Raw genomic sequence first — 20,958 nt, 5'->3', positions numbered from 1 at the left:
AGACAGATCCAGTTTTAGGCTCAGAGCAGAAACAAATCTCATGGAGCTTGAACATTGTTTCAGAAGAAACTTCACCTGACACAATGTCCAGCATGAATACATCAAGCAACCATCCGTTTTTTAAAAGTTGAAAAGCCACCGGCATTCTTCATGCATTTAACGGATCATCCCCAAATTTTTTTTTTTTTTGGACAAAAGAATCATCCCCATTTGAAAACAGAATTATCTGCAAAAAGAAGGATGAGTTCCAGCATTAGATAGAGAGAACATCGATGCACCAACTTGGCGCGGGGAGAGAGACTGAACGAGAGAGAGAGAGACAAATTGCAAAGAGAACAACATTTTAGATGTGTTAATCAGTCATCTTTGCATCAACTTCTATGTATATATGAACTTACTTTTCACTCAACTGGATCAATCTATACACAGCTTTCGGCATTAATGAAATGAGATTGCCGTGGCACTTTGAACCCAGTGCTTTTTAGGTCGCACAGTTGTAGTCTTGACAATGAAGAACCTGCTGCAGAGCTGCCTCCAGAAATAGTTTCCAAGCTATCACATGATTTTACCTCAAGAATCTCCAGGTTTGGCGGTAAATTAGATGAGGAAGAAACTTCTTTGAGCTTGGGACAAGATCCGATTTTAGTCTGTTTCAAATTCTTGAAGCTCTCAGGCTTCATTTTCTGACTGCAAATAGTCTCCATCTTAGTCACACCGGAAATATCAAGAACCCTCTACATTTTCGGCTTCTCCAAGAGTTTCTTCTAAACTCTTGAGATTTGGACACGTCTCACTATCAGGACTTGCAAGGAGGCCATTGTAACGCCAATTCTCTCCAGCTTTGGTAATTCCATAAGACCCAAGGTCTGCAACGTACAATCTGCAGGCGCATGAGGTTTAAATAGCTCTTTGAGATTGGGACAGGATTCGATCTTAAGTTGTTTCAGATTCTTGAAGCTCTCAGGCTTCATTTTCTGACTGCATATAGTCTCCAGCTTAGCAGCACAGGAAATACAGAGAACCCCTAGATTTTTGGCTTCTCCAAGAGTTTCTTCTAAACTCGTAAGATTTGGACACCGTCTCACTTTCAAGACTTGCAACGAGGCCATATTAAGGCGAATTCTCTGCAGCTTTGGTAATTCCATAAGTTACACTCTGCAGGCGCAAAAGGTTTAAATAGTTCTTTCATTTAATCACAAAATTTGATCTGGAGGATCTCTAGGTTCTTTTGCAGCTTCGACAGTCGGAAAATGTTGGCAAGCATCGGGCAGTATTCTATGTACAAGCTCTTAAGATCTGAGAAGACCTCTGTTTCAGACTGAAAGTCATCACCACATACAGATTGTAAGGAAATGAGATTACACAGATAAAGAGAGGTAAGATTTCCCAAATCTCTGGCCTGTTCTTCTACATCTACTATATTGGGAAATTCTTTTCCCTCTCTAATATCTCTTTATTTTGCCAGGATATAAATTCAAGAAAAAACGCACGATTTATCAAAATAATACTTTTTTTTTTCTGTAAATAGATGATGCGATCAACACAATCAAGCATAATTACATAGAATGTAATGCGAACATGCATTCATTCCTTGCACTTATTATTTAATATATATTGACTCACTTAGATATACTCAATATAATTATTCCTTCTTTCATATTGGAATGGGCACAGCTTTTAGAGATTGAGCCCTTTGGACGGTTATTCCGAACTTGTCTTCCATGTTCATGTTCTCAAGGATAACACCATCTTCGAGCTTCCAATTGAATATGTTAATGAGCGAACCGAGCATCAGAGGCAACATTCTCATGGCCAATGGCAATCCCGGACAAATCCGCCTGCCACCACCAAATGGTACCAGCTCGAAGTTTTGTCCCCTGACATCAATATCGGATCCAAGAAATCTCTCGGGCAGGAACTTGTCTGGATCATCCCAAATGCTTGGATCTCGTCCCATCGCGAACACATTTATGAGAACTTGTGCACCCTTTGGAATGGTGAAACCGCCTATAACAAAATCTTCTCCGGATGTCCGAGGAAGAAGGAGAGGAACCACTGGGTGCAATCGGAAAGTCTCTTTCAAGACGGCTTGTAAATAGGGTAAGCGAGAAATATCGGCTTCTCCAATCTTCTTGCCTTTGCCAATAACTTGATGGAGCTCGGCTTGGGTTCTTGATAGCTTTTCCGGGTTGCGAAGTAGTTCTGTCATTGCCCACTCCAGAGTGCTCGAAGTGGTTTCGCCACCGGCGACGAATATGTCCTGCATGATCAATGTAGCAAATCAAAGAGTTTTGTCCTAGAAATTAGATCATAATTATCACAATTAGGGAAGCAAAATTACGAGGACAAAGTACCAGAAATAGATGCTTGACTAGGGAGATGTCCAGGGTCTCATTTTTATCTTCAACTACATCAAGGAGATTATCCAAAACATCGTTACAGTTCACCGAACCGTTCTCTGTCCTCAGCTGCAACCTTCTCTGGATCACGTCATCGAAAAAGTTTAACAGCTTTTGGATATGCACCTCAAGGCGACGCTTCGAACCTTGTGGGTCAATCTTCTTGAGTACGGGAAAGTAATCTGCCAGGTTAGGCTTTCCAACCTCAATCATGATTTGCCACACCACCTCCTTCAGCTCTCCAGCTGGATTCGAAGGTTCCATCATGTCCAAAGAGAAAACGGTGTTCGTTATCGCGTTAAGGCTGGCCCTGAAAGCCGCCTCACCGATATTCACTGCCTCGCCTGCATTCGCGCATTTCCTCACAAAGGCGACCAGCTCTTGCACTTTCTTGCCGCGAAGGTGTTGGTTCAAATCGAGTTTTTTGCTGGAGAAGATATGCAAGTTGTATATTTTCCTGAGGTTTCGGAAGAGGGGCGAAACAGGTACCCAGGGCAAGCCTAGCTTGTCATGGTCATGGGCCGTGACGCAATGGGGAATGATACGATTCGAGAAGACAGCATCGTGGGTCTGGAGGATTTCTTTGGCGAGCATCGGTGAAGAGACCACCACCGTGGTCACGAAGCCGAGTTCCAGCTTGATGATGGGGCCGTAAGTGTGAGCGAGCTTAGCAAGGGACTTGTGGGGAAGATCTCCGAGCTCGAGGAGGTTGCCGATGATCGGGAGAGGCCGTGGACCGGGGGGCAGTTTGGAGGGCCGAACTCTTCGGCCTCTGTCGGCAACGAAAGAGAGAGCATGGAACAAGCCCCAGAGGAGGTACAAATACAAAATCAGAACTAGGTAATCCATAACTCTTTGTGAATCTACAACTAGAAGAAGTGCGATCCCTTCTATATTTATACTTGGAGGTCATTGAAATTGTCGTATTGCATATACCAGATTTCAAAAGTGCTAAAGATTACACCGACAGCTGGCGGTCGGGGCGTGATGAATTCTGCCAAAAACCCTTCACATGCTTTGGCAGGCAAATGTGAACCACACTGCTTTGGCAGGCAAATGTGAACCACTGCTAAAACGTTTCTCGATCACACAAGAACATTTCTTTAAACTGATATGATAATACAAATTCCATATTTTTTTTATCCATTCATAAAATAGAAGGGACATATTCCATGTTCTACCTAGGAACCGGCTGATTCGATTCTAGGCCGATTCCAAAAAGGGGTGTTCGATCACGTTCCCGATTTTATCCCGGAATCGGACCATGCTCATTCCTAATCGCACTTTTAACAATCAAGAGAAAACGAAAGAGATATGCATTTACACAACAATATGCAAGCTCAAAGCCAAAAAAGATGAGTGCTCAAATGATCAATTCCCAGCTTGATGATGTGATAAACACCATGGATGAACTTGTTCCCCATACAACAAACTGATGCACACCAACATATACAAGGATTGAACTTTTTCAATCAAGAGAATAAATGCATTGCTGGGCAATCAATTTTGACCCATACACCGAGAGAAACCTCGAGTATATTGAAAAAAAAAACGTCATATTCTCATATCATTTCCCCTGAATCAATGGTTGTCGTATTGCTTGGCCTGCGCTGTATGCCTCCTCCTAATGACTACAACCAGAAACTCACGCAACTTGGGTTTCACACTGACATGGCCCGCTTGACAATCCTTTGACTGCAAACCCGACCGATGGTTCAGAAGATTACAGCTTCTCACATGGTTTGAGAAATTCTCAGCCTGCTGTAGTGTCTTTTTGCATTGTGCAAGGATCGGGGCACTTGGTTGAGGAAACAGGGGTTGAATTTAGCTCAAGTATTGCTTTGCTTCCTTCATTGTAAGTACCCACACATATTGTGTCGCCACGACCATGCCAAATTCCATCCTGGACATTGTTCATCTCCAAAGTTCGGGACTCCTGCTCAATATTGAAGTAACATGAGGGGGCACAGAACAGGAAAAATATAATGTAGACTTTCCATTAGCAACACATGATAAACCACTGTTTGTGCAGACTTCGACTGAACCAATCACATGGAGTTTGAACATGATTTCAGGAGAAACTTTACCTGACATAAGGCACAGCATGGACATATAAAATGGTAGACACAATCGTCCAAAAAGCTGTCGGTACCCTGTAAAAAGAGATCAGCGAAGAAGTTGAATGTCAAGATTCATTGATATTGAGAAATTAAAATAGATCCAATGACATTAATCAGCCCAAAAAAGAAGTCAAGCGAAATTATGACAACAGGGGAAAAACGGAAATGAAAGCAATAGAAAAGAGACGAGACACTAATATGCAAAGCAACTAAGTGAATTATGTGACTCCTGACTTCACCAAAACAATTCCTAACTCTACGGGTGTTTTCTTTTGTTCTTTTATTTAGTGGGTATGATCGGAAGCAGGAAATAAGAAAAATCGTAAACTTTTTAGATCTTGGACCACTATTAGTGCCACACAATTCTTCCTACTCTAAAGGGAATTTTCAATTTCATTCCCCAATTCTCAAATTACATGGAGATCAATTGAGTGAATCTGGATCTTGGCTCTTAGATTGTGACTCCTAAAACTTCCCGGATCTTGGTCCTCAACTAAGCCAAGCCATCATTTCTACTTGAGATTTTCAATCTTCCTACTGGCTCTTGGCACCCTCATGGCTCTTGGCATGGCAGCAGACCTAACATGGAGATCTAGTGACTCAAATCACATGGCGAGATGGCAACCCAACTCATATTTTAGCAATGATTGTGAGATGCATCAGTGCTTGTAGCAACCATGTGACCAGGGGTCCACCGTTTATGGAGTACGGTCATCCTCAATGACTATCATGCTACTCGGAAACCACTGTAGATGCAAGTTACAAAAGATCACACAAGATCTCAGCTATACAACTTCCAGTCCTCCATTAATGGCTATCGAGCTCATGATGTCACTGTCCAATGTATATGTCTCTAGGGCTTAAAAAATTTCAGTAACTAGAATCCTGTCTTTCTATTCCCATGTGTGCTTATTTGAAGTAAAAACTAAGTCAATCAATGCTTGTCATGGTTTCAGAAATCGAGAAATTGGGCTGGCCCATCCCTGTCTGCAGGCAAATTGACATTTGACAACTACACTTGACCAAAGAGTAACAAAGCAATGAATATGATTGTTACAATGTCGATTAAATTCATAGTTAAGGGTAGACTTGAGAGGGCCCTCAATGTCTAAGGATCTTTGCCTAACAAGCCCCATTTCAAAATCAAATGTGTGAACACGGTGGGTGGAGATCAGACGAAGAACTAGACAAAAAGGCGAAAAATGAATCAGCAGGAAAAGCAAAATATGAGAGACAACAGTCATCATTTAGGCAGAAAAACAAAACAAGGGGAAAAGCAGGAAAAAAAATCATATTTTTGCACACAAGTTCAAAAAAGTTAAGTTACCAAGACCCTGCTTATATTAACCTACAGTGTGCTTCCACCGTAATAATAAACTCTCAAATGTCACAGTATCATGAGGATGGAGATCCAACAAAAGCAGATGAACTATAGTAAACAAGCATTGGTACATAAGATTTCAGATTGAGGCTGCTTTGGTTCAATGTTGGTTGCTACCAACTTTGTAGACTACGACTTCTTCAAGATAGCAGATATACAGGTCTCTAACAAATTAGAGCACTTCAAACAAGAACACATAGAAATAAGAAACTTTTATCTCATCGACAAGTAAAACGCAAGTTTGTAGTCTCAAAAGATTACGAACGTGAAGAGGAGATCGCGGAAGTATAAAATCGAAGAAGGACCAATTGCTTTTAAATGGAACAGAAATAAGATCCACAGAAACCATAGAAACAGAAATTATTTCCAGCAGAGAAACCATATATAACTTGGAAAAGCTTTGTGTACAATTATCGAATATATATCAGATACATAGACAGGACACAAAGCAAGAATGAGACACTTACTTTGATGTTAAACTTCTTTCTAATTTGTGCACGGAATAAACCCATATATGTTCCAAGTGAGAGGGCAAAAGCTACTGCTAAGTAAAGAAATAAGTGTCGCTTGGTTACTGCAAAAGCAATCATGCTGAAGAACGCACAGAAGGCAAGAACAAAGTGGAAGGTTCCCTGCAAATCAAATGACAAACCCAAATCAGTGACAAAGCTCCCTGTTTAGAGAAGTCTGAGATTTCTGAATCTTGAGAGCTTATAAGCTGCCGGTGAAGCATATGGGCAGATCTCGCAGGAAGCTGCGTTCCATGTTATAAAAATAAGCACACGAATCAATATCAATATTTATTTATGAGGTCCAACTGACAGAGAAACGGTTACACATGTTTGACAGAACCTCAACAGGTGAACTAAGAATGTACGCCAACAAGACAGCAGTAAGGTGCTTGCGCTCCAACATCAAGAAGTCGTGCATTTGAGCATAAAGCATCATTCAGACAACAATTAGAGTGAGAGTACACAGAAGACTTTCAAAAACCTTTTTTTGTGTCAATTATGTTGGCTCCCCTTTTTACCTCCAAGACCAACTATTGGCGTTTTTGGCTCAAGAAAGGCATGATAGAGCCAAGAAAGCCAATAAACTCAGTTTGATGTCACTGTATTTGTTGGAAACCACTAAATAAGCAATGCAATCGAAAAAGTGACTTAAATATGCATGTTGACAAACACAAGGTCTAGTCAGCTCGTAGTTACGTTTTCAACATCCCGTGATCTCAGTAGACGAATGAAAGGGACTTCAAAATATGCTTTATCGATACCCTATTATGTAAATTTCGCCAAAAAGTGCTTAGTAGCGGAAAACCAACTATGCCTAATCAGAGAAACTTCACCATAGCAAAAAGAAGCATGGTCATCCTTCTCGATGATTTACCTGCATAAAGCAAGAACCAAACCCCGCACGCTTCATGTTTTTTCCAAATCTGTAGCATGGACAACTGCACAACCCATTGCAGAAATTACTGACAGATGCACGATATTATTAGTTCATAATACAAAAGCACACAGATAATTAGTCCCATTCAAAAAGTCAAAATAGCGAAAGCCGTCCCACTCCCCAAGTCAAAACACAAAAAACACATGTGCTGAACCAAAATAGAGGACTTGGTCCAACAAGAGCAGAATTGTCTGCAAACAAAATCTTTCAACCCAAAATAGAAAAAGTATTCCACACATAAAAAATTGTCCTTTCACGGCATAAATGATTCATCAGACAAACCAAAAAAAGAAATGCTTCCGTAATAGATGAACCCCTATTTGCATGAGCTGAATTCAAGCCCAAAACCCCGGAAACAACAAAAAGATCTGTCTTTTTGTTAGCTTCCACCGCAAATTGTAACATCAATTCGCAATAGTTTATGCTATCTTCTCTTCAACAGAAACTAAACAACAACAAGATCATCAAAAGAAAAAAGAACAACTAAAACTAACCATGAAGATTGAAGAGCAACACGACGATCCTCGAAGCAATCAAGAACCTCACCTTCCCACATCCTAAAAACTCCACCCCCAAGCTCCAACCCCTCATCGTCCCCGCCCCCGCCCCCGCCGCCGCCGCAATCGCCGCACTCGAGCTTCCTCCATTTCCCCTGCGTCTGCAGCGCCACGGTCGAGCACAGCATGTCGAAATCAAGAACCGTCACGCCCTCCATCAACGGCCTCTCCTCCTCCTCCTCCCCCTCCCCCTCCCCTCCCCCTCCCCCCGCTCTCACTCTCTTCTCCGCATCCGCCATTAACGACCAGCTCCCAAACCTCGCGACCCAACAAAAAGGAGGCAACTTTCGGTCCCTCTGGCGCTGGTTTCTCGTGGGTCTTGTCCTCCTCTGCCCTCCTCCTCCTCAAGGGGCTGTTCTTCGCAGCTTCTCCGAAAAAGGGATCTCCTTTCGATGCCCATTTGCGCACACCATATGCATTTGATTAAACAACAATTTCGGGTTTCTTTTTCCTTTTTGTTTTGGAGCGGTCGCTGTGGGATTTGAAGGATAAGGAAGGAAGAGAGGATAGTGACGAAAATCTCTCTCTCTCTCTCTCTCTCTCCAAGATTGGGGTGGCTGATGCGTGGGGGGCCCGGTGCCCGCCGTCCGTTCGGACAAGCTGGCTCGCGGGACGGTCCAGCTGTCGCCACGTAGGACGGGGACGTAGGTGGTTGCTCTGCCCTTCCTACCAAACGAAGATTTGGCGTCCAGATTAACGGTCTAATCTTGGATTGGTTGACCCTTTTCTTGGGGGGGGATGAAAATGGATTCTTTGGGGGATTCAAGATTTGGATTGGATGCTGTTTCTTCTGGATTTTTGGGGTGGGGCGTTGGGATGTTGAAACTTTGGAAGAACAGAGGATGCTGCTCTCTTTTGTCGTCGTACTCTTGTCAAGTGATGTCGGAGGGAGAAAAGGTCAAAGGGGGTCGAGCTTCACGTGAATTGGCGTTGAATTGGATTGAGCATGGGGAAAGGGAAAGGATGTGGAAAGCGAAAGTGAAAGTTTTGTGCGGGTGCGATTTGGGAAAACTCCGTGATGAAAACCTACTTCGATTTTTCATGTTGGGAACGTCTTTGATTTGCGAAAAAGTGAAATTTTTCATCATATTTTCGGGAGTAAACTTATGCCTTGCGCAATCAATTATACATAAATCGATGCAATTTTTATATTAATGTATTATTGGAGATGTCCTGAGGAGCGAGGCTCACTGCTCCGGGGGGCATCAACTCCCACTGAATCGGGTTTTCTGGCTAGAATAAGGTGGCGGGGAAAATGGCAAGGCATAAAGCCGGGATTTTGATGGGGCGGGACGAGATAGTAACAAACTAGTTGATCTATTGCAATAGCTTTCATTATCTATGTACATTATTATAATAAGAATTTTTGAATTTCGTGTTCGCCATCAAAATTAATTAAATATCCTTATAATTTATATTTTCTTACAATAATAAAATCTAAAATGGTGATCTCCTACATTTGAATGGGTGGTTACTTCCACTTCCTGAAAATGCTCAAAGCATCATTTCATTTTCCTCCTTCTTCAGCATGTGTGTAGCGTGTGATATATATTATAAATTAAGGGTGATTGATTCTCGGATGATCCGATTCCCACCCGGGAACCAAGAATCGAATCATCTAGTCTTGGAATCAAACTGGACCGAACTGGTCAAGTTCTCGGGTGAGCCAATGGAACTAGTGTGTTTCATTTTTTTTCCTCTGTGTTGAATTTGGTAGCTCATTGTTTCACTTTGCTATAGTGAAAAAAGTGTTTGTGATCACGACAAGATGCAAATCAAAATCTGAGGGCAACTTGATATTTCGCATCCTATTGCATTGCATCGCATCGCATCTCATTGTCTTCGTACACCATTTTGATTTTGGATTTCAATTTGGAAAAGACGATCCTAAAAGCCTTGGATTTTGAAGACGATGATATGCAAATATGGTGTACAAAGAACGGAAAAAAAAAAACAAAGCATTGAATATTTACCTCAATGAGATGCTATTGCAATCATGATCGACCAAAAACAGAGCGAGAGGGAGGCAAGAGTCGAGACTCGAGATGAGACTGCGAGAGGAAGGCGTTGAGCAAGAGGGGCACAAGCGACTCGAGTGATAAGGTGGCATATGCAAGTTGAGCGAAAGAGCTGTGATTCAGAGCCTTGAAGATCTGTGAAAGAGTGAGTGATTAGGGCTTGGAGTGAGCGATTAGTTTTTTTTTTAGATATATGAAAGAGTGAGCAGGGTAAGGGTTTGTGAAGAAATAAGAATTATGGCTTTTTAGTTTTTACAAATTTGTAATTTTTTTTAAAAAAAGTCAGTCTAGGTATTGGGAACCGGACTGAAAATCGCTGGTTCCAAAAAATTGGAACTGAGAATCGGACCGGTGTCCCTAGTAACCGCCCAGAACCGGTCGGTTTGGTCCGATCCTGGCAATTCCTTATGCTCACCTCTATTACAAATGAAGAGAATCTTGAAAAAAGGTGGCACAAGATCAAATCGAGAATTGGTTGGGCCCGGGCCAAACCAAATCTTTCTGCTCCCGGCCGAAGCCCCTTTAGGCCCGACCGGCCGGCCCATTTGCACCCTCAAACTCTGACCTCGCTATATAACCCATGTAATCTTCTTCCTTACCCTACCCTCTCAGCGTCTGTGCTCCGCCGCGAAGCTCTCCCTCCGCTAGGGTTTTCTGGGGTTTCTCTGTGGGTCTCCTCTGAACCTCCTTCACCATGGTAAGCGCCGAATCTCCTTCCGTTTGACCCTCTTTTTCTTTTGGCTTAAAGCTTTAAGCATCGTTTCTTGCTGTGCTGCGCAAAAGAGGCCTTTGTGAGCTGAGAGATGGTGGGAGTAGCTGCTTTGTGAGTATATTGGGTTCCGGGTTGCTTTGGGTTGTGGTTTGAAGGTAGTGGAATTCTGGGTCGTGTGTCTTTTGTTGTTTAGTTAGCTGCAGCAAGTGAAATCGAGTGGTGTCTTTCTTCATCGTGTGATCGTTTGCATTTCGAATTCGGAAGTGATTCAGTGGCGGATCTCTTTGGCCTGATTGGTTGTTTCCGTTTGAAATAGGTTCTCCAGAACGATATCGATCTGCTGAACCCGCCGGCGGAGCTTGAGAAGAGGAAGCACAAGCTCAAACGTCTCGTTCAATCGCCCAACTCCTTTTTCATGGTATGACACATAGCGACTTCTTACTTATTTGGGTTATTTTTGTTAATTGTTTTAGTTAATGATTTGATCTTTGACAAAGAATGAGTGTGTTGGCTGTCTGAAAGTTTAGTTTTTTAAGAATTATGAACTTTCCATCTGTCTTATTAGCATTTGGGAGCGGTTATTGTCTGCAATCTCCCTTTCTTTTAGAGTCGAACATGTATTTAGAAAGGCAGAGCAATTTGTCTAATTAATTTACTTTTGTGTTTTGGGTTTCAGGATGTGAAGTGCCAGGGGTGCTTCAACATGTGAGTATTCGCGATGTTGATATGCGAAGTTGGTTTTGGTTGTGCTGTGAATTGATGTTAACTTGTTGACACAATGTTTATAAATGCAGAACAACTGTTTTCAGCCACTCTCAAACTGTGGTGGTTTGCGGCAACTGCCAGACGGTCTTGTGCCAGCCAACTGGTGGGCGTGCTAGGCTCACGGAGGGTTGCTCTTTTAGGAGAAAGGGTGATTGAGAAATGTTTAGATCCATTTTTCCTTTAGCTGCTACGAGTTGAAGAGCTTCAAATTTTCGTTTTTGGGAAAAGAATTGGTCTTTACTTGTTCCATCTAGTATCTTTTTTCGTTGGATCAACATATCCTTGATGACAGTTCCTTTTCTTCCCCTTTATGTATGTTATGATGGATTGGAGTGTTCTTTCTTGGGATTAAGATTTTGGTTCCGTTAGTAAATTCATAGTTACTTCTTACATGATGGCTATGTGGAAGTCTTGAGTCACCATGCTAAGATGAGTTTTGCTGCTGTGAGCTTGTATATGCCATTGCTTAGTGATGTCTTATACACTGTGTTGGAAGATCTCGAGTTGATTAACTTCTGTCTGCTTACATCCTAGTTTACCCTTTTTTGGCTTGTATGCGCTGCTTGAAATCCTGAGGCAGGAGCACAGGTTGGAAGCTCCTGATCTTTTATTTAGTCAATCTTCTTATCATGTATGTTTCTTAGAAACTTACTAATGCCTCAGAGATAACTCAATTGGAGGAACATCTCAAAGAGGGTCAAGTTAAATGTAGGGTGTGAAACTGTCGGAAGAACTACGTGTTTAATGTGCTGATAATTCATCTTTGCTATGTGGTTAGCGCGCAACCGAGCGAGCTAGATCAGTATCTTGAATGCCTCTTAAAGAATAATGCAGGGGAAGGTGTGTGCATGTTTTGAAAGTTGTGGAGGATGCTGAGCTGAGTTTCTGCTCTTTTCGTTAGTTATCATTCTTTACCTGAGTGAGGTTGTTCGCGAAGATTGTTAGGTTAGGCTTGTCATGGTGGTTGAGTTCTGGCACTTAGACCTAACAGTGAGCATGGCCCGGGTGAACGGTTCCAACCCTAGAACCGGGAACTGCCCACTAAGGATCGGTTCTGAAAAATTAGAACTGAGAATCGCTCGGGCGGTCCGGTTCCCGGGTGGTTTCATGGAACCGGTCCCACTAGCCAAGGACGGAGACGGAAAGACGAAGATGGAGATAGAGATGGAGAGTCAGAGACGGTAAGGTAAGCATCGACCAAGAAGAGTGAGAGCGAGCATGAGCGTGAGGCGAAAGCGAAAGAAGGTGTTTTTCCGCTTAATGTGAGGTTGTGAGCATCAAACTAGTTAGGTTTAGTTTAGAGATGTATAATCTTTTAAAAAAAATTAAAAATTAAATAATTATATTTATTATTATATTATCGGTCCGGTCCGGGCGGGCGGATGGTTCTACACCTAGAACCGGGAACCGGACCGGTACCCATCGGTTTTCAAAAATACCCATCGGTTCTAGTCTGGTCCAGGCGGTTCCGGACGATTCGGGAGGTTCCCAGTTTTTTAGCACACCCTTACTTAGACTTCGGCCTTTTCAAGGGAACTATAACGGTGTAGCATTTCTTACATTGGCTCTGGACCTGCAATTTTACAGTTATAATCCCGTATTTTGCCCCTTATTTCATTGGGGGTGATGAGATGGGATTTTGCAATCGAAGTTTGAAAGATACTTTCCGAATGTTTTATTTGAAAGCGAAGTCGGATGAAGACCGGATCGCAACTCAATCTCGAGTAATGTTAGTGCAACAAATTGGTGAGATCTATACACGAGCAAAATGCGCAATCGGCCTGGCTAGAAGGCGGATGCGCCAGTCCGAGAGCGTAGCTTGAACCGATACAAATCAAATTGATCAACTCTAAAGAAACACGTGATGGAGATGAGGAGTGCATTTGGTCACTTTTCTTTTACTTCGATCCCGAGCAAAATGAGCTCGCACGCTCTCTGCAGTCATCTTTTTGTGCTTCAATGTGAATCCCCGTGTGTATAGGTGAAGCAGGTCCCAACACAGCTAGCCCGGTTTTGGTTGGGTCCAACCGACTCGAACCCAGGTCAGTTCGATTCTCCACACCTCTTAGTTCAAAGTCGGGTCACGAATAAGCTCAATCGAGCTCAAGCAAGATCTGTCAAAATGAATTATACATTCATTTCTTAATTTATATTTGATAGGCAGCGTTGTTATATGGATTAATTATATTAAGTAAATAAGTTATAAAATCCAAAATAATTAATTATAAATGGATTCACAACTTACTTAGACCCATTTAACATCCACGACTCTCTTCTCACTTTCTCTCGTTGTAACTTGATCTCACGGTTGCTCACTCCGCGCTCTCTCCTTAATTGGGGTATGAATTTTCCAATACGAGACAATATGGGTCGAATCGATTATGAATTAGGTACGTGTCGGGTCAGATACATGCCTCTAGGTTAGTATTGCATGCAAACGGTCAATTTGAGTCGGATTATTTTCGATCCAATCCCATCCATTCTTCTGACGGGTACCGCTCAAGCTCATTGGGGTTAGACCATCTCCAAGAATATATTTTACGAGCACGTGCAATGCGATCACGTCAGACCCGATCCTATCATTAGCTTTTCGCTTCGTCCCGTCTCGGTCACGCCATAACCATCCTCCTCTTCCCCTCCTTCCGCAGTTACCGAAACATCATCAGACGACAGTAACCCAAAGACAGAAACAAACGATAAAAATCGAAACTTTACGAAACCACGAAAATCAAGAACCCGATAAAAAGAAAGAAACCGCCATGAGCACCCCGAGGAAGCACCACCCGTCGCCGCCGGACGCCGCCGTCCTGATCCAGCCCTCCTCCCCGCGCTACGCTCCCCCTCCGGGGACGCCCACCGCCGGCGCCCAGCGCAAGATCGGCATCGCCGTCGACCTCAGCGACGAGAGCGCCTACGCCGTCCGGTGGGCCGTCCAGAACTACCTCCGCCCCGGGGACGCCGTCGTCCTCGTCCACGTCAGCCCCACCTCCGTCCTCTACGGCGCCGACTGGGGGTCCATCGACCTCGCCCTCCACGACGAGGCCGCCGCCGTCGCCGTCGACGCCGCCGAGGATGCCCAGAAGCGGAGGCTCGAGGACGAGTTCGACGCCTTCACGACGGCCAAGGCCAACGATCTGGCGCAGCCCCTCGTGGACGCGCAGTTGCCCTTCAAGATCCACATAGTGAAGGACCACGACATGAAGGAGAGGCTGTGCCTGGAGGTGGAGAGGCTGGGCCTGAGCGCCGTCGTGATAGGGAGTCGCGGGTTCGGCGCGGCCCGGAAGAACGCCAAGGGGAGGCTTGGGAGCGTGAGCGATTACTGCGTGCATCACTGTGTTTGCCCTGTGATTGTTGTCAGGTTCCCTTGTGACAAGGACAAAAATGGCGGTGGCAGCAATAAATTGGGCAGCCCGGCCGCTCGGAGCAGTCGGTGTGTGGCAAGCCCGGCGGTGCCCGAGGAGGAGCCGGAGTATCATGATGCATGTGATAAGCACAGTGGTATGTTCGTTTTTCTTAAGTGGCATTGTTTAAAGATTGTTTTACTTGGTTTGGAAGATCATCTTGTTTGGTGGTTCTCCAATTCATGTTTAAGAAATGTTATTTAATGTCTCTGGGATGTGTAGTTTCTTTAGAAATGTCATTATTCACCAATGTCTGCTTGTTATATGATGACTGATTTTACTGGTACTATAAAGTTCCTCTTTTGTATTAGCTAGCAAGTTTGTTGTTGCCGGAATAAAAACACTGAAGTTCTTCTTTTGTCTTGGAATGTGACTGATCTGCGTGGGAAGAGTTGATCATTGCCGTGTGAAAAATTTGGGCTGCAGTCTAAAAATTTGAGCTTGAGGCAGTCAACTTCAGTTTTGCCTTTTTATTTCTTCTGTAACAATGACTAGCCAGGAAACTTTCTGAAAGATGAATATCCGCACAATGTCGAAATTCTGTAGCACTGATTGCTTCCTTGTATTTACTAAGTAATTCATTGGTGTTCAAAGGACATAGGAGATTATCAGCGCTATCTAGATTGTCATTTCTGGTGATGTGTCCTGCATTATAGAGCATAAACTGCATTGAAAACAGTGAGGTGTACCGCGTATGTAATCACCAGAGTTGTAAGTAGCTGCATGTTGTTAGGAAGGGTGGTCTAGGATCATCAGCGTGGGATGGTACAGAAACAGAGATCCAGGTGGAACTGCTTAGTGAAAGTATGCTCTGGTTAGTACTTGCATATTCAATTTAGCTAGAAAAGATTTGCAGATAATAATATACTAATAATGGCACGTGAACTTTTGACGTAGCGTTCAGCGAATAATTCAAGCAAAACCTTGCTTAGAGAGAAAAATCTCGAAATTCAATATTGATGATAATAATGTTATCTCTTCAAAACAAACCCTAAACACCCTTTTATAGGGGTTAAACCTAATTACAATAGGAAACCTAATCATAATAGGAAAGTTACCTAATCTGAATTGGAAACCTAATCATACTAGGAAATCTAATCATAATAGGAAAGTTAATAAGCATCAAATAGCAAAATTACAAAAACGACCCTTAAAATTAACTCATAAAAAAATACTAAAATAATAGAAAAAAAAATCATCTAATCGTATCACCGTTTCGCTTTCCGTTTGGACTTCTGTTTGTCCAATCGGTCCAGAAACGCACCACTAATAAATTCCGCATCAACTTTTGGTAAACTTCTCAAATATTTTCACTGAAACTTGAAATATGCAACCACCAATTGAAGCTCGTGCAGTAGATTGCAAGTTGTTGATTATTTCTTTTATTTTGCGGTGCTGGTAAAGGTTTACAAAGAGAAGATAATAAAATTGTTACATTTTCTCCATACTTGACCTGTATGTTTGAGGCTTTCCCAGAAAATAAGCTTAAAAGTAGAAGATGGCGACTGGAAACTCCAGATCGGTCTAACTTTTACTTCCAAACAGTCATTTCACTGTTGTATCTGGTCTGTTGAATATACTGGAATGACGTAATTTTTGGCCACGTGTAGCTTTTGACCAAATGGCATTAAAGCTAAAGTGGCCACCTTATGTCACATTTAGCTGTAACATTTAGTTCTACCGAGCGTCCATTTTTTTGAAGTCAACGATCATTGAATTCAATCTTGTGATCCAACAAGAATACTAAATGGAGAAAACAAGGAGAAAGAGGACAGAGTTGGTACCGTTTATGCTAATACTTGACTTCTTTTTACATTTAGCTGCACAAGGATTCAGTACAAACAAGAGGATTTTGACCTTTGATAGATTTTCTTTTATTGTTATGATCAAGATAAGAGAAGATCTCTTCCTTTTATATTTTCGACCTTTTGCTGTCGAAGTTTGGTTTTTAGCTCCAAAAAGCTATTTCACTGTCTTCTGTTGTTCCATTACTTTGCAAGGTAAGGAAGTTTGGTGGTGATTGTATCTCAAGGCAAGTGCAGTTGAAAATGGGGACTTACTTCCTTGTGGTATGCATAATGAAATTGTTCTTGTCAGGCTGTCGGTTTAGGAGTCTTAGTATTCTAATTTAATCTTCTTGTATGAAGCCAAGGAACACGTGAGGTTATGGACTTAGACCTATAATCAATTCATTCATTATGAAAGTTTTATGATCACTTTCTCCTTGATTTTCACCTTCAAAAAGCTAAATGTCCTTTAATCCTTTTAGACTCGTGGATGTATATCTGAGTTTGACATGATCAAAAAAGGATAGTCTGATCCCTGAAATAACTCCCATTTTGTCGATTTAAGATTTGGAGAATTAGAATGTCAACATAGTATTACAATATTTGAGCTCGAGTTACTGTAACCTTCTTATCATAACAATGAAAAGAAGCAAAGTGTATCAGTCTTTTGAGTTTGACTTCGTAGAAGCAAGAACATTATCAACACTCGAGCATTTTTCCATTAAGAGTGAACTACATGGATCGTCTTATCATCTTATGCCATTGTGCTTTGCCCTGAATTAAACCCTACTAGTATTCAGGTACTTTGGTTCAGTTGTCTAATTCAAGGGATTCCTGTTGTATTCTCTGTTTCTTGTTATCCCTAGTAACATTCATATTTGGCTAAAGAATGTGCATTTTAGCAAAAGGGAGGACGAGTGAAGATTTATTTGTCTACTTTTTTGTGGTTTGGCATGTAAAAGCCTCTTATTTGTCAAATACCTAACTCCATAGTTGAACTGTATATGGTGGATCCTGTTTTGGGCAAGTGTTTGAGATCATAATGTTTCAGATAAAAACATGAAAGGAAGTTTCGAGCTGACTTCAGTTGTGAGAAATGTGTTTTTTGCATTCTGACAGTCTGTAATAGTTAACATCATGCGGCCTTATTTGGAAATGAAATTGACCGAAGACCTTTGAGGCTTTTGGATGATCTGAAAATAATTATTTGGTTTGTCTTGTGGTCACTGCTACATTATAGGCCTAGTGGCATAGTCCAAACCTGGATAACTGTTGATGTGGTGGTTGTTGAAGATGTGTCTTTTTAAGCCAGTGTGTTCTGTGATTGCTGGTATTTGAATGAAGATGATGGGTTATCACATGACAAACAATGGAAAATGGAATGTTAAGTGCATACTCTTTAACCTTCCCATAACTAGGTGTTTTTTTTTAAACAAGTGTCAATCATCCAACAGTATCCTCTGGGAAACTTTTACCCCTGCCGCCAGCTAGCTCCTAGGAAACTCTCTATCCCTACCCACCGTTAGGGTCTATTTAAGTATTGTGATCTGTTGAACATTATAAATGGAATATGGTTTTTGAGGGAATTTGGAACTGGTGTATTACATATATATGCTGTTGGACAATTGTCGGTGCTTAGATAAAATTTTAGAAACCATCTTTGCTCATCTGCTACCACATAAAGCAGGCAACTTGTTTAGGATAGACAAAAATGGATGGATTGTTTTCTGGAACTCTAGATAGACGAGGTGTGACATTGATGAATCTTTTAAGAATTTAATTGTTTTGAGAATTGCCAATTCATTTCTTATTGACCTTCTTGCTTACTTGGACTGCATATGCACGCACGTGGTAAATTTTATCTAATTAATAGAACGATCATTCAACTTTTCTACCTGTCGTGTGGATCATCTGTTAAAATTTGGATTTGAATCAGTGTTACCGTTGATGTGTTGGTAATACTAGAGGAGCAGGCAAATGCTTGTTTTGTAACAAGTCACGTGTTTTGTGTATAACCAATGTGCCAGACAAAAATTGAAAGTTGTTTTTATTTCATCTATTATGTATTTAGGTTTATGTTGAATATTCACCATATCTTACCTATGGGCGGGTGCATAGAACTGAATTTAGTGGCAACCTCTCCCGCTACTCTGGCTGAATGGTCCAAGTTCTTTTTTGAAATGCAAATTTTTTTCTATTTAGGCATTAACGGAATATTCCGGGGTTTTGAGTGGGGAGTTGTTATAATTTGACAAGCTCCTTGTATTTTGCGGTTAGTACACTGTACAGGTGATCAATCTGAGACCGAACCGTGATTTAGTGGCATTTTGCAATGCTCGAGGTATACGTGGTTCGTGCATGAGAGAAGTTTGAAGAACTTTATTAATACGTGGAAAGCACACTGCGACAATGTTTATGTCTTGTAATCTTCGTGTTACATGTTGGCGGTGTTGGATTTTAACGCAATTATTATCCCATCTTTAGATTGTTTTGGATGGCTTTCAAATTAGATTAGGCTTGGGGATCCACCATTTCAGAAATGTAAGCAAAGAGAAGAACTGGGAAAGGGAAAAAGACGAGAGAAAAAGGCTGTAACGGTATCCCTGGCTATATGATTACCACACTGGGCATAAGTGGAGTACCAATGGCTTGTTGGAAGAGGAAATTTGCAGTTCCATTCTAGCTAATGGAGTTTTTGATATGTTATAAATCGTTGGCAAGATTTTCTTATGGGGATAATAATTCATTTTATTACCATCTGGGGCATGAATACCGTGTGTGGGAATCATTCTTGTGCAGTGTAGTTTTGATCCTCCCTGAAGGATCTACTTGTGCATCATCTGAGTTCACATATCTGGCATTATTGGTGATATGGGATGTATCTTCTTAGCTAGCTTGAAGCCGTAGAAACGAGTTACATAATGGGGTTGAGGTTGATATCATCCTTTATCGTGTTTTCTATAAAATGAATGAGAATAACTGATGACAATATTTCGCAGAGATGGACAAGGCTGCTTGAGAGGAGCTTGCTGCAATGCTTCGACCGTTGAAGAGTCACGAGGTTTAGGCTGGAAGTCGTGTGTAATGCCGTTATCGCTCTGAGTCTGTTTCCTCCACCTTTTGACTGTCTGTTTATATTTTTGCTTATGCCGCTATGAAGAAGATTGTTTTTGGTAAATTTGAGATTCTTTGCCTTTCCAGGCATGGTTGCCGTTATATTTTCAACATCTTGAGGTAATAATGCTGAAAAGCCTTGAGCCCTTTTGCCTCTTCACCTTAATGTCAAAGGGAAAAGAAATCTCAATTAAACACTGAACAAAATTTTCTGAAACAGTGTCAGGCAGTAGTCATTTATTTAATATTCTTCCCAAATTGTAACTTCATGAAATTCTTCCTAAATTAAAAAATTTTAGGTTCATTTAGTTATCTTGTTGCATCATGCTATAGTATCTAATCTAGTCTGGGTGTTAATGACCCTTTTTCATGTGAATCTCAAAACAATCTTTTCCATAAATCAAAATTGGAAGGCTACACCTGATCTTATAGTTGGAGGGACAATTTCTATTTATATAATTATAATAAATAATAAATATAAATGATTTTCTATTTCTATTATATGTGATGAGATGGATTTTCCAATAAGCCCCCGCAACTTCTAAGAAGATTCGACTTTGGGAGGGCCATTCCATTTGTGGACACTTTTCTTCCTGCCATGGGAAATCAAGTGCATGTTGCCTAGAAACAAACCGAAGCTTGTGGACCACAAGATTGTACAATGAATTGGGTCACATTGACATAGTGCACAAGCTTGCTCTTGTCCAAATTCAGCAATTGGTCAAATGACTCCAAGCCCCGTGAAATGAACATATGGAGTCCAGAGCATTGCTTTCGTTTGCTTGTGGGGTCCCCCATGTTTTATGGGCAACTTGGGATGTCTACTTCACGGTCCTCCACATTCTCTTCCCATTTGGACAAATTGGTTTTAGGGGACAGTAGAAGCTGCCAAGAAGGAAGAAGCAACCTTCTTTTACTGTACTTTTTTTCTTTAGTGGGGATCTGTGCAACGCTCGCGAGCACCTAATGAATCGTCACTCATCGAGTATGATAGTCCTTTTCTGTATCCTTTTCGATCATTAGAATGCCTAATTCCATTCTCGAAGGTAAAATAGAGAAATGCTGAAACAAAGGTGACGATTCATGAAGAATCGCAAGTGAAAATGAAACACCGCGAATAAATAAAAATGACAATAACAGAAACCCACGACTCAGAACTAGCAATTTGACAATCACAAGAAGTCCTTTTTCTCTTTTTGTGATAATCACTCTTTTTAACACTTTTTTATTCTATCGATTTTCCAATTGGTTCCTC

At 41.6% G+C, this 20,958-nt stretch overlaps 4 protein-coding genes across 6 annotated transcripts; 2 read left to right on the top strand and 2 right to left on the bottom strand.

The window, feature by feature from the left end:
• Positions 1 to 1,492: 1,492 nt before the first annotated feature.
• Positions 1,493 to 3,364, bottom strand: LOC115673829 (geraniol 8-hydroxylase-like). The gene is made up of 2 exons (XM_030596082.2): positions 2,355 to 3,364; positions 1,493 to 2,260 (listed from the first exon to the last, which is right to left on the bottom strand). Exons 1-2 carry the CDS (start codon positions 3,246 to 3,248, stop codon positions 1,655 to 1,657), a joined length of 1,500 nt encoding a protein of 499 aa, XP_030451942.1. The 5' UTR covers positions 3,249 to 3,364; the 3' UTR covers positions 1,493 to 1,654.
• A 386-nt stretch (positions 3,365 to 3,750) lies between these two features.
• On the bottom strand, positions 3,751 to 8,408 carry LOC115673885 (uncharacterized). The gene is made up of 5 exons (XM_030596148.2): positions 7,844 to 8,408; positions 7,287 to 7,350; positions 6,368 to 6,532; positions 4,487 to 4,552; positions 3,751 to 4,335 (listed from the first exon to the last, which is right to left on the bottom strand). Exons 1-5 carry the CDS (start codon positions 8,143 to 8,145, stop codon positions 4,153 to 4,155), a joined length of 780 nt encoding a protein of 259 aa, XP_030452008.1. The 5' UTR covers positions 8,146 to 8,408; the 3' UTR covers positions 3,751 to 4,152.
• A 2,102-nt stretch (positions 8,409 to 10,510) lies between these two features.
• LOC115673892 (40S ribosomal protein S27-2) lies at positions 10,511 to 11,774 on the top strand. The gene is made up of 4 exons (XM_030596157.2): positions 10,511 to 10,621; positions 10,953 to 11,054; positions 11,313 to 11,341; positions 11,431 to 11,774. Exons 1-4 carry the CDS (start codon positions 10,619 to 10,621, stop codon positions 11,555 to 11,557), a joined length of 261 nt encoding a protein of 86 aa, XP_030452017.1. The 5' UTR covers positions 10,511 to 10,618; the 3' UTR covers positions 11,558 to 11,774.
• Positions 11,775 to 13,994: 2,220 nt separating this feature from the next.
• On the top strand, positions 13,995 to 19,789 carry LOC115673865 (universal stress protein PHOS34). 3 transcript variants are annotated; one of them, XM_056316027.1, is made up of 2 exons: positions 13,995 to 14,899; positions 18,867 to 19,341. In XM_056316027.1, exons 1-2 carry the CDS (start codon positions 14,161 to 14,163, stop codon positions 18,902 to 18,904), a joined length of 777 nt encoding a protein of 258 aa, XP_056172002.1. In that variant the 5' UTR covers positions 13,995 to 14,160; the 3' UTR covers positions 18,905 to 19,341. The 3 variants fall into 3 exon arrangements, with proteins under 3 accessions (XP_056172002.1, XP_056172003.1, XP_030451976.1); XM_056316028.1 differs by lacking the exon at positions 18,867 to 19,341 and adding an exon at positions 16,803 to 16,837 and having other exon boundaries at positions 13,996 to 14,899; XM_030596116.2 differs by lacking the exon at positions 18,867 to 19,341 and adding an exon at positions 19,589 to 19,789 and having other exon boundaries at positions 13,997 to 14,899.
• Positions 19,790 to 20,958: the final 1,169 nt, after the last annotated feature.

This window comes from Syzygium oleosum, unplaced genomic scaffold (genome assembly GCF_021117445.2).
Source record: "Syzygium oleosum isolate NSW1041296 unplaced genomic scaffold, Sole_v2.1 Sole_v2.11, whole genome shotgun sequence".
NCBI classification, from domain to species: Eukaryota; Viridiplantae; Streptophyta; class Magnoliopsida; order Myrtales; family Myrtaceae; genus Syzygium; species Syzygium oleosum.
This window is presented reverse-complemented; position numbering and strand designations above follow the sequence as displayed.

What these genes read in the sequence shown, in the direction of transcription:
- LOC115673829 (XM_030596082.2), bottom strand. Translation starts at nt 3,248, where the DNA reads ATGGATTACCTAGTTCTGATTTTGTATTTGTACCTCCTCTGGGGCTTG. An exon ending in TAGTCAAGCATCTATTTCTG is followed by an intron (nt 2,261 to 2,354) that starts GTACTTTGTCCT and finishes TTGATCATGCAG; the next exon opens with GACATATTCGTCGCCGGTGG.
- LOC115673885 (XM_030596148.2), bottom strand. Translation starts at nt 8,145, where the DNA reads ATGGCGGATGCGGAGAAGAGAGTGAGAGCGGGGGGAGGGGGAGGGGAG. An exon ending in GTTGCTCTTCAATCTTCATG is followed by an intron (nt 7,351 to 7,843) that starts GTTAGTTTTAGT and finishes TGGGTTGTGCAG; the next exon opens with TTGTCCATGCTACAGATTTG. An exon ending in CATGCTGTGCCTTATGTCAG is followed by an intron (nt 4,336 to 4,486) that starts GTAAAGTTTCTC and finishes AATATTGAGCAG; the next exon opens with GAGTCCCGAACTTTGGAGAT.
- LOC115673892 (XM_030596157.2), top strand. An exon ending in CGCCCAACTCCTTTTTCATG is followed by an intron (nt 11,055 to 11,312) that starts GTATGACACATA and finishes TTTGGGTTTCAG; the next exon opens with GATGTGAAGTGCCAGGGGTG. An exon ending in TGCCAGGGGTGCTTCAACAT is followed by an intron (nt 11,342 to 11,430) that starts GTGAGTATTCGC and finishes TTATAAATGCAG; the next exon opens with AACAACTGTTTTCAGCCACT.
- LOC115673865 (XM_056316027.1), top strand. Translation starts at nt 14,161, where the DNA reads ATGAGCACCCCGAGGAAGCACCACCCGTCGCCGCCGGACGCCGCCGTC. An exon ending in TGCATGTGATAAGCACAGTG is followed by an intron (nt 14,900 to 18,866) that starts GTATGTTCGTTT and finishes TTTTGCGGTTAG; the next exon opens with TACACTGTACAGGTGATCAA.